General features: G+C 45.1%; 1 protein-coding gene across 43 annotated transcripts in view; it reads left to right on the top strand.

The window, feature by feature from the left end:
* LOC122809254 (titin-like) overlaps nt 1-17,197 on the top strand; it is a 3,339,665-nt gene that overhangs the window by 2,632,615 nt on the left and 689,853 nt on the right. For all 43 annotated transcript variants that reach the window (XM_044080625.1, XM_044080596.1, XM_044080621.1 and 40 more), the window contains one exon: nt 12,897-12,932. In XM_044080625.1, coding sequence (XP_043936560.1) covers nt 12,897-12,932 — 36 coding nt within the window. The remainder of the gene's footprint in view (nt 1-12,896; nt 12,933-17,197) is intronic.

The following is a 17,197-nucleotide window of genomic DNA, read 5'->3' as shown; positions in this document are numbered from 1 at the left end:
CACAATGGAGGATAGCAACTGTCATCCCTCTGCACAAAGGTGGAGTGTCCACTGACCCAGGCAGTTATAGGCCAGTCAGCCTAACTAGCCTTATCTGCAAGGCCATGGAATGCATTGTCATGGACCTTATAAACAAAGACATTGGCAACCTCCAAACACTTGATCCCACGCAGTTTGGTTTTGTCACAGGGAGATCATGCCTGTTAAAATTGGTCGTCTTCTTCGAAACAGTCATGAAAGCCATGGATGAGGGCAAGACAGTGCACACCACCTACCTTGACCTAGCTAAAGCCTTCGACACTATTCCCCACTTGGGCATAATAGATATATTCTCCCAGCTCGGCATCAACCCATATGTTACAAGATGGGTAGCTAACTGGCCATGGGTGCCGTAACCATAGAACCAGGGGGAGGGGGACCCCCCACACACACTTTTACAGCTGGAAGACCTGTCAGGAAAAGTTAATGAAGTGGAGTTTTCACGCTAACGTGGATTCACACGTGAAAGTTAAACTAACTAAACTAAACTAGCTGTTCTTGTTCTCTTATTGCTCTGTGTTACAGGAGTTATGCTACCGCTGTTCTGTTGGTGCTGCCAGAGTCATGCCTGTAAGGAGAGTTTGGGTCTTTTATTTGCAGGAGTTATGCTACTCCCCTGTGAGTGTGTGCACCCGTATGTGTGTAAAATGCCCCAGTTAGGTATACCTGGTGGTTACTGTTACTCAGGCTCAAACAAGAGCCTGAATTCTCTACCCATACCACCACTTGTGATTCAGGGAGTTTAGTCCATAGCTCTCAACTGTCCAGATTTTCACAGAATATTTGGTTTGTACGTTTGGTCTGTTCCTCTTAAAATTTGTGGTTTTGTGGCAAATCAGTGAGGAATGAATTCACTAAGTAATGATAGCCCTTTAAGTTTCAGTCTTCCTATCTTTCAGGAAACATATGGCAACACAAAATACTTTACTTTAGCAAATGTCTAAGATTATACAAGCAATATTTAAAATGTGTCCCTGGTTTTGCCCCCCCCCCCCCAAATACATTTTGGCTTTTTCCAGATTTCTTGTACTGAGAAGTTGAGAGATTTAGTTGAGTGTCAAGTGGATTTTACAAGGAGCAGAGAGCTTCAGAGGAAGCGAAGTTTAGTGCTACTTATACTAAGATGCTTGCACTGCTAGTAGCATATCAGGTAGTATACTTGCTTTTGATGCAGAAGGCTGTGGGTTCTACTCCCACAGTATACAGATGGATCGCTGATATACTGTACTGTGTTGTACTTTAAAGGGACTCGCTGCAGTCCTATGAATGTCCTCCTTTGGAGGAGTTACCTAGTAACTATGTTTCTGTTATCAGTTTGCCATCCATTCCCCATTGCAAAATTACTAGCTTATTTTTTAATGTAGCATAAGCAATTTATTCTTCAAGGGCAACAGGCACTTCATTTGTAGATGAAACGATGAAATATAAAGTTGTTTGCTAGCAGCAGCCTTTTCATTAGTTACAGATTCCTTTAATGTGGAATTATTTAGATGACTTACTTCTGCAGAGATTTTGCATATTTATTGATACTGGTGGATTGTAATGACAGAAGTTTGAGTGGCCTTTTATGGATGAAATTTTCTGAAATGGGTAGTTTTGTCATTACTGGTTCATACATTTTGTTTCATTGCTTACTAGAAGACTGTTCCGAACTACACATTTAAAACGCATTCTAACAAGTGGTGCTGTATTATACAAGGATTCTAATTTAATGCAATCAGGTTAATACAATCAGGAAGGCGAGTCAAAGAATGCATACATGTATGCTTGCTCACAGGATGCAGGAGATCAAAACAGGGGAAGAAACCAGTCACCAATGGAGTCCCTTAGGGTTGGTGCTGAGACTTTTTCTGTTTGTTATATACAGACTTTTTCTGTTTGTCATATACATCTCAAAAGTAAAAGGAAATACCAAAGGGCTTTGGCCAACTAAGTTTGAGATGACTGCAAACTAGGAGCAGTTATTGAATCCAGAAATGACCTGACCATCATGCAGGAAGGTTTGTCCCAAGCAATAACTGGTGCCAGAATCATGAATTACTCCAAGAAATACATTATCGTATCCTTTGGGAAGTCATCTACTCCAGGGAACTGCCAAATTGACAATGCCCCCATGAGAACAGACTCAGTTGTTTGGCATTTGAGAACTTCTGTGTACAGTGACCTAACTTCTGACCAACATGTGCCCTGAGTCATAAGAAAGCCTTTCTATATTGCACAGCTTATAAAAAATTGATTGTGACTAGATCTAGAGATGTTATGTTCCCCCTTTACAAAGCCCTCATTAGGTCAGTTATTTTATATAATGCCCACTTTGGCATGTATCTGTCCAAACCCATGGAACAATTGGAATACCCACAGAGATACCTTACTAAATGGATAGAAGTCCTGTACAAAAGGTCTTGCATGGACCACCTCAAAGATTTATCATTATACTCAGTATCCTACAGAGTGCTTAGAGGTGACATGTGTGGCACGCAAGGCATCCTCCGACCTAATACAGATGGACCTACTGAACATCAACAAGTCAAATGGCATCAGAAATACTCAGTCCAGGTATCTAAACTGAATGTTGTGGAGAGATGGATATATATCACTGAGGCTACCACTATTCCAGAGCAAGCTATCCATTCAAGTAAAACAAAGCTCTTCCCTGTCCATATTTAAATGCAACTTGGATCTAAGGATAGGTAATAGAAAATATACTCCAGGATTGCCCCTCATGCCACTAATGGATAGAGGCAGTTCCTAAATGCTGCATCCCTTACATGGGTATCCTCAAATTATCTGTAGTATGATCACATTTATTCTCACTAGGGCTAATATACAGTTATCAGCCATGGGATAGGTACGACCAAGTAGGAAATGTTAATTCAAGCACCAAAAGGGAAATTGGCTAAGTTTAAAATGTCCTCCAAGTGAACCTCTATTGTGGTAGTAAATACCACCCCCCTCCCCCCGTCCTCAACAGCTTCCGGCACCTCTATAACTGGCTCATTGATAGAACCCACTCAGTCAAAATAGGGGAAGCCACCTCTAGTAGTAGACCCGTAACAAGCGGTGTACCCCAAGGATTGGTCTTGGGGCCACTACTCTTTGGGATATACTTTTCTGAGGTGCAAGCCAAAACCAGTGGTCTGTGGCTGGCCGAGTTTGCAGATGACTGCAAGCTGGGCACTGTCATAAATTCCTCTACTGATGTGAACATCCTCCAAGAGGGCCTTAACCAAACTAATGACTGGTGCCAGAAGGATGGCATCAAGCTGAATGCCAAGAAATGCATCATTATCACCTGTGGGGAAAATGGTGTCCCCACTAATTATCACATTAATAACTTACTAAGAATGCAGTCAGTCGTGAGGGACTTGGGTGCCCAAGTTGATAGCAACCTGACTTTTGACCACCACGTTGCCTCCGTTGTACGGAAGGCTTTCTACATGGCCCACCTCATAAGTAAGGGTATTTCATCCAGGAACAAGGAAGTCATAACATCCTTGTACTCCTCCCTTATCAGACCCAATGTTCTTCATGTTTCACTGTTGCAGTTATTACATGTGGGTTATCTGCCTGCAGGTAGCCCTCAGCCGGCCTGAATACCAGAGTCTTGGATTCCTGCATCGGATGCTGTCTCTTCTTCCATGACATCAGGTCGTCAGGGGTATAAAACATGCAGCCGACGCCATTACATCAGTCATTCTTGCCGCATGGTGCCCGAACCAGAAGCAGTTCACAAGTGCCGGTCGGCCGACTCCTGAAATTTTTGTTTTTGAGTTTCAGAACCAAAGTCTTCGAAAAAAGCTAAGTACCCCACTGGGGATCCTTTTTCTTGCTCTTAACCGATGTCAGTAAAAGTTAACAATTGTCTTACCTGTGGAAAGCAAATATCTAAAGATTTTCATTCATGCTGCATTCCTTGCTTAGGCCCAGACCACGACGTCCCTCGCTGTTGGTGTTGTGCCTTATTCAACCCCCAAACTATTCGTCGTCAGTCTATTTTCACAGCAAATTATTTTGGTACTCTGTTTAACTATCCAGAAATGGCTTCAGTAAGCCATCCGACTACCGATATTCTGAAAAAAAACATAAGGATAAAGACAGAGACAGACTGCATAGGTTCAAAACTGCCGACAACACTTTAGTTAAGTTAGTCGCCAGTTCACTGGTACTCAGTGAGGTGCTTTCACAGCCCCTGGTACCTGCTACTTCAGATTCCAGGCCTCTACTGAGACCCATTCAGAGTCCGGTATGCCACAAGATGCTTCTTCGACTATGGAACCTGCGGATGTCTCTACCTTGGATGGGTCCGGAGCTGCTGTGCAGGCACCGGCTTCTGAGGGTGTATTCAGGCCTATAGACTTGCATATTAAACTGATACCATCTTCTTCATCCAGGCCTAAAACTCGACCCACGCCTAGAAAACCGACGTCCAAACCGCATAGTCATGCCCATATGCCTAAAAAACAAATGCTTAGAATGGCTGAAGACCTTATTACTTTAAGTAGGGGAAGCCAGCCTTCCCCATCTAAGAGACCTAGAACCGATTTTCCTTCTGATTCTTCTGATCAGGATTCTGAAATCTCTGTTTCTTCTGATTACCAGGATTTGCCCTTATCTACCTATGAGGATTCTGATGCAAAGGATTCCATTCCCTCTGCTTCCCACCCAGAAGATTTTTCTTTTGGTGAAACTTTGCACACTCTTAGGGAGCATTTGCACTGGGAAAGCCAGGATTACTCTGACTCCAAAAAGAGGCTTAGGGAATTCTTACTCCTCCCTCAACACAGGCCTTTAGCTATACCTCCGGTTCTGGACATTGTAGATGATGCCTTCTTGGAATCTAGCCTGTCCTCAGACACTTTATCTCCAGCTCCCAGAAAACCTGACTGGTATTACAGAGTACCTGACTCTCACAAGTTCCTCTTCAAGAATCCTACTGCGGATCCAGAGACCATTTTCCAAGGACCAAAGGGCATTAAGGCTACTGCTGCCAAAATTCCTACCCTCTGATAGAGATTCTAGGGCCTTGGACAGATGGGGTAAGAAGGTATACACTTCTGCTACTTTGGCCATTAGGGCCTTAAATTGCCAGTTTCATATGTTAAAGTATCAGCAGCATATTATGGGACTTAAACAGAAAATAATGTTGATTCCTGACTGTGCTGAACATGAATTACAGGATTTAATGCATTCTGCTGAACAACTTGGTAAACATACTTTTCACTGTGGTTTTGAGACTCTAGAAGCATCTTCCAGGGCTGCTGTCACTGGGTCTGTACTTAGAAGGCATGCTTGGCTTAAGGAGCAAAACATGCCAGATCATGTTAAAGCTAAATTACTGGATGCTCCCTTAAACCAAGACCGCCTCTTTGGCAACAAAGCAGAAGTAGTCCTCAGAAAGATTTAGGAAAAAGCTAAATCTATGCTAACTGTTAAAGATTTACTGCAAGTACAGCCTCCCAGATTTAGTAGGCATTGGCCTTCAAAGAATCGATCCTTTCCAGTCTCTTTCAGGCCTTCTCAGTCCAAACCCAGGAACAGCAGACCACCTAGGTTACAGTCTCAGGCTACACACAAGCCTAGGCAGTGGGGGGGGGGTCCCACTTCCAAAACAGGAAGTAGTAAGACACTGCCCTTCGGAAAAATGTCACAATGACTTAACCTTAACCCTTCCAAGCCCTGCTCAACTGCCTGCTCCCTTAGAAGGAAAGCTTGCCCTGCTTGCAAAAAGCTGGGAACTCATTACCCAGGACAAATGGGTTTTAAAAATAGTTTTCCAAGGATACAGATTCCACTTCCACACCCTACCCAACCCCAAATGGTTGGCCAGACCTACCCCCAAATCAGTGGCCAGAGGCTCAACAGCTGGTTCTCTCTCTTCTAAGTATCAGGGCTATTCAGCCTGTCCCAGCAGTAGAAAGGGGACAAGGCTTTTATTCAAGACAGCTCCTGGCATCCTATCCTGGACCTCTCTATTCTAAACACCTTTTTGGTAATCCCAAAATTCAAAATGCTAACACTGCAACAGCTGATTCCTATGCTAAGCAAAGATGCCTGGTTTCCAACCTTAGACTTAAAGGAAGCGTACCTGCACATTCCAATAAGGGAATCTTGCAAGAAATACCTACGCTTCAGGACAGGCTCCATGCACTATCAGTTCTCGGCACTTCTACTGCGCCCAGGATATTCACAAAGTGGCTAGCTCCAGCCATTGCATTTTGCAGGCAGAAAAATATTCAAATATACCCATACCTGGACGATCGTCTGATTTAGGCAAAAAGCCAGGACATGCTATTAAAACATCTGTCATTCGTAAAGAAACTTCTAACCTCGCTGGGGTACACCATAAACGAAAATAAATCTCATCTAGTACCCTGCCAACAGATTGTATTCCTGGGGGCAAGGTTGAACACAACCTCCCAGATGGTTTACCTCACATTAGAAAAACAAGTGTATTTGACAACCTACTTCAAACTACTGGCTATCTGCAAGGAAAATTTTGCAAGCCCTGGGGTTCATGGCCTCTTGCATTCTACTAATTCCATATGCAAGACTGCATATGAGGAAACTACAATGGTATCTAAAAAGCCTATGGTGTCAACATTCTCAGGACCTGGAATCAATGATTCCGGTCATTCCTTGTGTAAAGACAGAGTTCCTTTGGTGGGCAGAGGCCTGCCACCACAACAAGGGGCTCCCTTTCAATCTACCCTCTGCCGCCCAAACCCTAACAACAGACACATCAGACTATGCATGGTGGGGCTCACTTGGCAGGGCAGTGCATTCAGGGCAAATGGAGCCCAAGTCAGATGCACCTGCATATCAACCAAAAAGAAATGTTAGCTGTATAGAATTCCCTGACAGCCTTCAAAGACCACATCCTTCCAGGACAATTATTGGTAAAGACAAACAACACCACAGTTATGTGGTACATAAACAGGCAGGGGGTAACCCACTCGTACCCTCTCTGCAGACTAGCCATGGCTCTGTGGAACACAGCCTTGAGCTAACAAGTGCACCTACAAGCTCAATTCCTGCCAGGCAAGCTAAATTCACTGGCGGACAACCTAAGCAGAAATCTCATGGACTCACACAAATGGAAACTGGAACCAAAAATATTCAACCTCTTAAGGAACAAATGGGAGACTCCAGAGATAGACCTGTTTGCCTCGCCCCAGAACTACCAATTGGACAAATTCTGCACAAGGACTCCCCACAGTCAAGCTTGGAAAGTGGATGCCCTGTCTTTTACCTGGGAAAGCCTTTCTGTTTATGCCTTTCCCCCTCTGCCTCTCCTCTCGAAGGTTCTGCTAAAGATGAAGCAGGACAAACCAAGGGCAATACTTATTGCACCAGACTGGCCCCACCAGCACTGGTACCCCCTGTTGCGCAGCATGATACTGCTGGATCTATGGCACCTACCTCAGACACCTTCCCTGCTGCCCCAGCAGGTAGGCCATATTCTGCACCCTCAGCTTCAAACCCTGAACCTTGCAACCTGGCTAATTCCTTGAGCTCTCCAATAGCATCCCTCAGTAAGCAGGTGCTGGATGTCATTCTGGAAGCAAGGAGACCTAGTACTAGAAAATCCTATGCTGAAAAGTGGAAAAGATACTGTTCCTGGAGCCAGACCCAGGGTTATGGGCACTACGGTGCCCAGCTTACCTCATATTCTACAGTACTTAACAGAAATGCTCCACAAGGGCTTATCCATCTCGTCAATTAAAATTCATGCCTCTGCAATTTCATCACATTATAATACTGAACCACCCATCTTCTCTCAACCCCTGTTAAAGCAATTCCTCAGAGGGGCTAAAAATTTAAGACCCCCCAGGTGAGCCCCTACTCCAGCCTGGGACCTTAACTTTGTATTGGAAAAGCTCACTCTCCCTCCATTTGAACCAGCTGCAACTGCAGAGTTGAAATTTGTTTCTTGGAAAACCGCCTTCCTTCTAGCCATCACTTCAGCAAGAAGAGTGTCTGAATTACAGGCCCTCAAGGCGTTGGAGCCCTTCATTATCTTCCATGCAGACAGGGTTTCCCTCAGGACCAATCCTTCCTTTATGCCCAAGGTGGTGTCTAGTGTGGCCCTAAATCACTCCATTCATTTGCCTACCTTTTTCCTGAATCCACAAAACAAAGGAGAACAAATTCTGCACTCTTTGGATGTGCACAGACAACTTAGATTTTTTTTTTGGACAGGACTAAGCCTCTCAGAAAATCTGAACAGCTGCTAGTTGGCTTTGCTGCAGGGGCAGAGGGGAAGGCCATTTCAAAGCAAACTATTTCTAAATGGATAGCACATTGCATTCATTTCTGCTATAAGCACCATGGAAAACCTACTCCACATGGGGAAAAGATCACATTCCACCAGGGCTGCATCTACCTCTACAGCCTTTCTCAGAGGGATCCCTACCAGGGACATCATAGAAGCTGCTACCTGGAGCTCTTGTACATACCTTCACCAAGCATTACCACATGCCTATTTTTTTCTAAATCCAGAGCTGGTTTGGCCACTGCAGTTTTGCAGGGCTTAATAGCTGGCCCTAATGCTCTCTAACTTCCTCCTCCCTTCCTTAGCTTTGGAAATCAACCCAAATGTAATGACTGCAACAGTGAAACATGGAGAATATAGTACAGTTGTGTACACGTAGCATAAATGTAGATGTTTGAGTGTATTCACTGTTGCAGTCCTGGTTACCCTCCCTCCAGCCCCCTGATTTCTCTTGGGTCTACCTTTGCTTCTTGTTTTAAGCTTTCTGGTGTATTTGTTTTTTGATGGAGGTGTAACATAACATATAATTGCTTCCCTTTGTGGGGACACCTGACATCTAGCACAAGAACAACTGATGTAATGGCGTCCGCTGCATGTTTTATACCCCTGACAACCAGACTTCATGGATGAAGAGACAGCATCCGACACAGGATTCCAAGACTCTGGTATTCAGGCTGGCTGAGGGCTACCTGCAGGCAGAAAACCCAAATGTAATGACTGCAACAGTGAAAACACTCTAACTTCTATGTTTATGTTAAGTGTACACAACTGTGTACTGTAAGAGTACAGTGCTCCCTTCGGCATGTACCTTGCTAAGCACATGCAGCAGTTGGAGAGACCACAGAGGTTCCTGACCAGAAAAATCCAGGGTCTCAAACACCTATCCTATACAGATAGGCTAAAAGTCCTGTCCCTCTGCTCAGTCTTGTACAGACTGCTCAGGGGTGACCTGTGTCTGGCATACATGGCTGTCTCAGACTCAGCATTGATGGAGTTGCTGCATATCTGTAAGTCAAACTCCACTCACGCAACCTGCACGCAAGGTCTCAATCTGGTCTGTGACATTAATAGAACTTGTTGGCGGGATTTGTGTCCCAGTGACTCCCCCATCTGTGGAATAGACTTACTCTCCATGTCAAGCAGAGTACCTCACTAGTCCTCTTTAAGAGCAACCTGGACAACTGGATGGGAAGCAAAAAATATACCCCTGGGATCCCACCTGTGTCCCTGCTGGACAGGGAAAACAGGTGTTGACTTTGTGGGAACATGAGTAAAATTCTTGACTAGGTTTATAAGGGCCTCCCGGCCAGTAGGCTAGTATCATCCTATGAACCTATGAGCGACCTGTTGCCAAACCATCAGGATCTTTTGCTCCGTCTGATCCAAGACCTTGGGATCATGATAAGTCTATTCAGAAGTCATATTATGCCTACTAAATGGATAGAATTCATTGGAAGCCACTTGGACATAAGTTTGCAAATTACCAGATTTCCCCAACTCCTGCATGCTCTCCCTGGGGACCTCACTGCCACTCTCAAGTTCTCCATCAACCCTCCCCACCAGGGAGACTAATTATGTGCCTACATGATCTAATGGCTTCCTTCATCCTCATGGTTCCATTAGCCACTAGCCAGGTTTTATACGAGAATGCTTCAGTGGACCCTAATGGTGCAATGGACTCCATGATATCATCACATTTATGCCAGGATTCAACTCACTCAAATTTGCAGGCAATACATTTGGTGAATAATGTCTCATTCAGTGACAGAAGGGCATCCGTTCTTTCTGGACCCATCCTTTCATATTGGGACGGGCAGTCCATGGCACTTGGTTATATACAGAGATCAACCTTCACACCAATGTCTTAGAAATGAGGACAGTCCTCATAGCATTTTAGGCTTTTTAGGAAGTCCTCCTCAGAGATGTAATATTGGTACAGACAGACAATATCTTAATGGTTTGGAACATCAACAAACCAGGTGGACCATGCTCCTACTCTTTGTGTCGAGAAACCATGTGAGTTTCTCAATGTGTTCTCACTGCCTTCTAATAACACATATCCTGGGGCCGTCCAGTGCACTGACAGACAAATTGACAGATCTGTCTTGATGCCTCATGAGTGGTCCCTCAATCCAACAGTAACCGCTTTGATTTTCAGTCACTGGGGCCAACTTTGCTGCAACTTGTTTGCATCCTAGCTAAACAACAATTGCAGCAGTTACTTTGCACTGATCCTTCCATAGGAGCAGTCACAAAGGGATGCTGTAGTTCTCAATCGTCACCTCTATGTTTGTACCCCATTGCTTTTGATAAACAAGTTCATACAGCAAGCAAGATTAAGGTCTTTTTGTAGGATGATCCAGGAGCACAGTCTGATTAAGTGACTTGCTAAGAGTTGCACAGTAGGCAAATGGAGGCGGAAGGAGTCGAACCACATTTCCTTTACTGGGTATTTACTCTAGTCAGAAAAATGCCACTAGTGATGTCCCACAAGGCTTTATCTTGTTTCTCTCCTTTTTAGTATATATTTCTCCTCCTTTGACAACTGTGTCTCTGTGGTGGTTAGAAAACCCTTTTACAGCTTATGCATTGTGGTATCTCCTCATGGTCCAGAGAAGTTATAGTCTGACATTATTAATTCCATGTTAGGCCCATGACTGAATGTAATGCATCCTTCACCATGTACTTCAGCAAGCACTTAAACCAGCTTGAAATACCTCTGCCTCAGTGTTTCCAAATCAAAAAGATCTCTGGTTTCAGTACACTTAGCTACTCTTAAGACTAAAAGCTGTGTCCCTCTAGAAAGTGTCTCCTGGGGAGTGATCTCTGCTTTGCTTTCCATGCTATGAATGACTCAGCACTCTGAACTCCTTCACTGGAATAGAACAAGTGGTAAAGTAAACATCTGTTCTAGAGACCCAAACCTACACTATCACATCAACCGTACCAGATGAAATAGTAGGTAGCTAACCCAGTATTTCCTCCCATTTCTAGAATAGGCTGCCCTTACCTGTCAAGCAGAGTACTTCCCTAGCAACATATAAAATTAATCTAGGTGGGCGACTGCAAATTTTCATCATGGTTATGTGGAGAAAATGTGCTTAATGGGTGACACTGTTGGTCTCCCACCAGTATTGTGTGATGTGGCTAAGCTTTTTGATGGTTTCCTTTGGCGATACGTGTATTAAGAACATATTGACTTAGTAATGTGAAGCAGCTCATTAACATCCCAGCACCTTATTCCTTTATGATAACTGCCAAGAACAAAGACGTTTTTAAACTGAGTTAAACATGCAACAGTATAGCAGTCATCCTATAGAGGAATGCATTAAGAGTAAAGTACTGCTTACAAAAAATTAAGCACACTGGTCTGTGTGCAGACTTACTGAATGTACAAATGTTAATATTTCCATTGATGGAGAAAATAGGTTACCATTATTTTCTCCCATCAAAAAATCCACAGCATAGGAACATGAAAACATACAGTAGCATATAGGAAGGCTCTGTGTGCACTCTTCATGAGATTCAGTACTCTGTTTATTGTTGGGGAGTCCCATGTGTGGGCAGAATGACGTTAATGTGATTTTGTTTTGTAAATCAGGCCAGTGTCAGGATCAGTTACAAACAGTGGTATGCACAATACCTGTATGCGTTTGCTTAGGATGTTTATGAATATCCCAGCCTGTTTCCACTACTTATATTTTTTAAGTAAATCAGAATTTCAACAGCCATACTCGCAAAAAGCTGTCTGTTATGTATATATCATATTTAGCAAATTATGTGCTTTAATTGAGAGGTCTTTTCAGGAATAAAATTTCAGTGTACAGGTTAAATGTAATGTTAATTATAATCTGAACTGCCAAAGTTTGATAGCTTCCATTTCTAACCTGTTGGTGTACACATACACAGTGGTGAGTTGTATGCCATGTTCTGTTTTATTTTTTTTTTGTGATTAAATCACTTCTGCTCTGTTTTGCATATCACTTGAATCTGGTACAAGTAGTGGTGACATCACCACATATGTTATTAATTAATTGCTGTAGTGTGCCTTCCAGTGTTAGCCTGGAAGTTGTTCATGAGTATACAGTGGTGTGGGTTCTATTGTAAATGTGTGCCCCGGTGCACTGAGAAGAGCAGGCTGCACTAAACCCAGGCAGGAAGCTATATTTGCTATCTGTAAAGCTGTCATTTCATATTTAGCTTCACCAAAATCTTAGTGAGCAAGCACATGCAAATGCTTTGTGTAAGCTTGTTGTGAGTCCATAACACACTGGGCAGTCTGCCACACCAATGGCGCCCTTCCAGGCATAATCTTTACAAGTGTATCTGTGCCCTGACTGATGCAAAATGAGGAACTAACTGGTTGATGATAGTGTGACCTGAATAGTGATTACAACCTGGCATATGCCTGTAGCTACAGACCTAACTAATCTATTGATGGCCATTGGCTAAGAAAATGTTCTGGTGAAATCCTGATGCCAATAACTCCAACAGGTTCTTAGTATTTGGCTTGGTGGTAGCAATTCTGTTTGAAACTTATGGCTGTACTATATTTCTTTTAACGGTTGTTCCTTTTCTGTTTTAGGTTATTTGATCCGCAAAATTGGAAGACCCGGAAAAGGTATGAAAGTGTTAAAATGATATGTGGGCTGTCAATACTTGTACCTTTTTGTTGCAGTTTCAGATCCAGGTGATTAGAGTAATTACACCACTACCATCCATTTTAAAAGGAAAGTACGTCTTCCTAATAAAAATATGACAGTGTAATTGCTGTCATGTTTGCAGTGATCCTGGGATGTTCAAGACATTAATTATCTTTATTGCTGTCATAAGACAAACTTTTTCTTACAGATATTGCTTATTGTTCTGATGCATTTTGGTTTCCTAGACTAATCCTGCAGAGCTTTATAAGTTATGTCTGAAGGACAGAGTAGGCAGGAGCTATATGAAGAAGATGGTATCCTTATTGTTTATTGAGTTGCAGTTGTGCAGTGTTTAGAAAATCGTTAACTGTGAGGCCATGGGATTGATTTAGTTGATGTGAAACCTAGAAAAGATTGTGAAGGTGAGTGTTAATGTTTTGTCTCACATTCTCCCTTTTCTCCAAGCTAGTGCAGTCTTGGATTTAGTGTGTGCGACTGTGTGTGTAGATGTGTATAATATCTGTGTATGTAGCTCAGAGGTGTAAGAGGCTTTTACCCCGTTAAGAAAAAAAATGTTTTGTGTGTTTTGCAAGCTTGGGAGTGCCACTGGTTTGAGTTGCAGCCTTCCAATTTTTAACATTTTGGTATCATTTACTGCTGCTGTTTTGAGCTGCAACGTCCCAAGGTTTAAACATTTTGGGTTTAATTAATCTTGTGTCAATTAAATGAGATGTGATTATTCATAGTTGATCCAATGAGGAAATCTTAACAGTATTGAGTCGTATGGTGCAGAAAATGTCCTCTCTCTCCTGAAAATATTAGATACTGCTAAATACAATGCCATTAAGCTGAGGGGTGGGGGGTTTGCATATTAACAAGAGTGTGCAGCTACCCTTTTCTAGGAACTGCAGTGGTTGCTTAGGTGTAGGAAGAGGTATTGTAAGAGTACCTAAAGATTTAAGTATGCCTCAGCCTGACATGGGAAATCATTGAGCAAAAGAGGCAACAAAGGAAAGAGAGTTACTGATGTCATCTCAGCAAAGCAAACAGCCCGTTTTGGATACTGAAAATTTGTTAACACAAAAGCCTCTCCAACAGTCTCTGTCCCAAGTCTTTAAACATGGGTTTTGTTGCCATGAGTTTCACTGGTTTTGCAGTCACTCCTTGATGGCCTAATTTCTGAGTGTATTATTGGGCAGAGTATGCTGTGTTTGTGATTGTGTTTATGAGGGTATAATGTGTGTGTATACATTTATCTATGTGCACTTGTTTTGAGAATATGCTGTGCACAGAAAGTTGAGCCTGAAAAAGGGCCATTGGGATCAGTGCTCTACCCCAGTCAACAAACGTATAACTTTTTAAAAAGTTAAATTTACAAATAAAATAATTTATTTAATAAATCTCTTGATCTGAAGTAGGAGATTCATTTGTCTGCAACCTGTGGGTTATGGATCCGATATCGGATCCGAACCGGCATGGTTTTCCAGCTATGGATCCGAGCTCTCAGCTCCTCCCCTCACCCATAATGCCCTGCTCTCCCTACATGACCTCAGATCTAGTTTGCCGCGCTGGTGACCAGACTGGATTTTAGAGCTCTTCAGCTAAGTGTCTATTCTTATATTTACAAGCGTTTAAATTTAAAGTTTTAGTCAGTTTTGTGTGGAAGTGTTAGGTTCCCTATCTTTTAAGTTAAAAATTTAAAGTTTTTTAATAACTTTTATAACTTTTATTTATCCCTCCCCTCGCTGGTGCGTAGTGTGTGTTTGGGCCTGTGTTTTTTCTTTGTGGCTAGTTAGCACTTATTATTTAAAAAAAAAAAAAAAAACTTTAGAATGTCTGAAGCCCCTAAGGCTTTCTTTTCGAAGTGCTCCGAGTGTGGCCATAAGCTTTCTCCTGCTGATGCCTTGGGGTTGAACACCTCACTTCTGGATGTTCCATTTGTGCAGGGTTCAACCCCAGGGCATTGAGGGAGCGGAGGTCGAAGCTGGTCCTGGCGGGACTTCTGCCCCCGGACACGGCTTCGGCTACCGCTCCTTCAGGGGGTACCGTGTCTTCGGTTCCCTCCTCCCCTGCTCCCCCTCCTCCACCTGGGACTCAACCTCCGTCTAGTGGTTTGGAGGAGCGGGAAGCAAGAAAAAAGGACCAGAGAGAGAAGCACCATAAGCGGCGGGCGGAGACCTCTGTTTCGGCCCCGCCTGCCAAGCGGGCTTCTCCTCCGGCCTCCTTGTCTACCGTCTCTCCCCCTCCTCGGCTCCGGTCTCCAGTCTGCTTCTCACCGGGACCTGAGGAGGAGGAGACCCGATCTCCATCGAGGCTATCGAGGAGGCACTCAAGGCCTACCTCGGTAGCCTCGTCGAGATCTACATATAGTTTATCTGATGCTGATCTGGACCGGATGATGAGAAGGTTCATCCAGGCCCAGATGCAGATGGGAGTGCTCCTGCCTCCCCCCCCTCTGGGGGGGAGCTCGACCCCTTTTTTCAAACCTATAGCTCCTTCTCCGACCCGCTACCCGGGTTCGGAGCGATTGGAGCCGAGCAGCTTCGGAGCCAGGGGTGGGTCGGCGCCGATAGTACTAGGTACTTCGGATCCGACCCTGCCCTCGAGTGCTTCGGATCCGACTACTCGGAGCCTGGATCCGAGCTTCGGATCCGGGGGGATTAGTGTTCCTTCGGCGCCGTCTGTGTCGGAGCGCACTGCCCCCTCGGATCCGAATGCCTCGGCGCCGGCTCCGATCCACTCTTCGGATCCGAGGGGGAGCCGATTTTTGGATCCTTTGGTTGAGGTTGGCTCCCCCTCGGCTTTTGATGTAGTGGAGAGGGCCCTGTTGAGGGTTTCCGGACTCCCGGCACTTGCTTCGGCTCCTTCCCGCGCTCCATCTGCACTGGGTCAGGCTTCCATCATCCGGCCACTGGGACAGCCCGCTCCATTGCCCCAAGCTGTTCCATTGGAACAGGACACCGCTTGCGAGGGTTCCTCGGACAGCCCCCCTGAGGATGCACCTTGCAAGCATACGTGTAAAAGGAGGCACATAGACTCCCCCGAGTCTCTCACAGAAGACACGGATTTGGAGGAAGGAAGGCTCCCCAAGATCACCCCCCGAGGATGTCTCCTTTGGAGACATCATGGAAATGCTTCGCATAAGGGGTGGGTGGTCTGCCCCCAAGTCTTCCTCGGACGAGTCCGTGTTCTTGGAGGCATTTGAAGCGGGCCCGTCTACCTCTTGGGTGTCCCCTCCTGCCGACCCCCTGGTGGACCTAATTACCACCAGGGCGTGGAAGGAACCGGACACCGTGGAGCCAATCCCCAAAAGGCCAGACCGCATCCTTAGTCCCCTGGCAGACCGTGCCCACTGGAGCAAGGGGCCACCGGTAGATGCCATGTTGACGGCTGCAGCCACCAAGAGGGAACTTGCCCAGGAAAGTCCCTCAGTCCATCCTCCGAGCAAGGAGTCTCGGATGATAGACCGCTTGGGGAAGCAAATGTTTAGTTCAGCGACCTTTTCAGTGAGGGCGCTAAACTACTTGGCACGTGATCAGGATGCAGCGCGATCTTATCAAGGAATACGCTGCACCCCCCAGAGTCCATGTCGGAGGAGGACAAACTGTTGCACTCCACCCGTATGGCCACTCTCAGGTCCGTGACTAATTCCTCTATGCGGTTGCTGTCCCATGCTACGGAGGGAGCCACTAGAGCTGCAGGGGTAGGCCTAGTTACTAGACGTCAGGCCTGGCTCCGCCATTGCGATTTCACGGAGCCCTTCAAGGCGTCATTCGCGAATGCTCCCTTCGATGGTTCTGCCCTTTTTGGCAAAACTGTTCGTGATACTTTGACCCAGAGCGAGAAGGATGGGAAGACGCTGTCTGCCGTCGGAATCTGCTTCTCTGTGCCCCAGAGGTCCTATTCTAGGAACCAAAAGGGCCAAAAGAAGATGTGGTCCGGAAGTCGCAGCAGTCCCAACCCGCTCCGGACAACCAGTCCTTCCGTGGCAGAGGAGGACAGGGAGGACGCCGCCCCAGGGGCAGAGGGGCTCCCAGGAACTTTGGGTCCAGAGAACCTTTCTCTGAATGGCCTGCGCAGCAGCCCTGAAGGGTTGCCCGGCTGCTCCACTCTGGAGGCAGTCGGGGGACGTTTCTCGGAACACCTAGCGGCATGGGAGTCCATAACATCAGACCGCTGGGTCCTCCGCATCATATCCAGAGGATACCTCATTCTTTTTCATCACATCCCAAAATTGAAGTCC

Source organism: Protopterus annectens, chromosome 8.part0 (assembly GCF_019279795.1).
Source record: "Protopterus annectens isolate FY-2018-M chromosome 8.part0, PAN1.0, whole genome shotgun sequence".
NCBI classification, from domain to species: Eukaryota; Metazoa; Chordata; order Ceratodontiformes; family Protopteridae; genus Protopterus; species Protopterus annectens.
The sequence above is the reverse complement of the archived record's forward strand: the minus strand, read 5'-3'. Positions and strand labels throughout refer to the sequence as shown.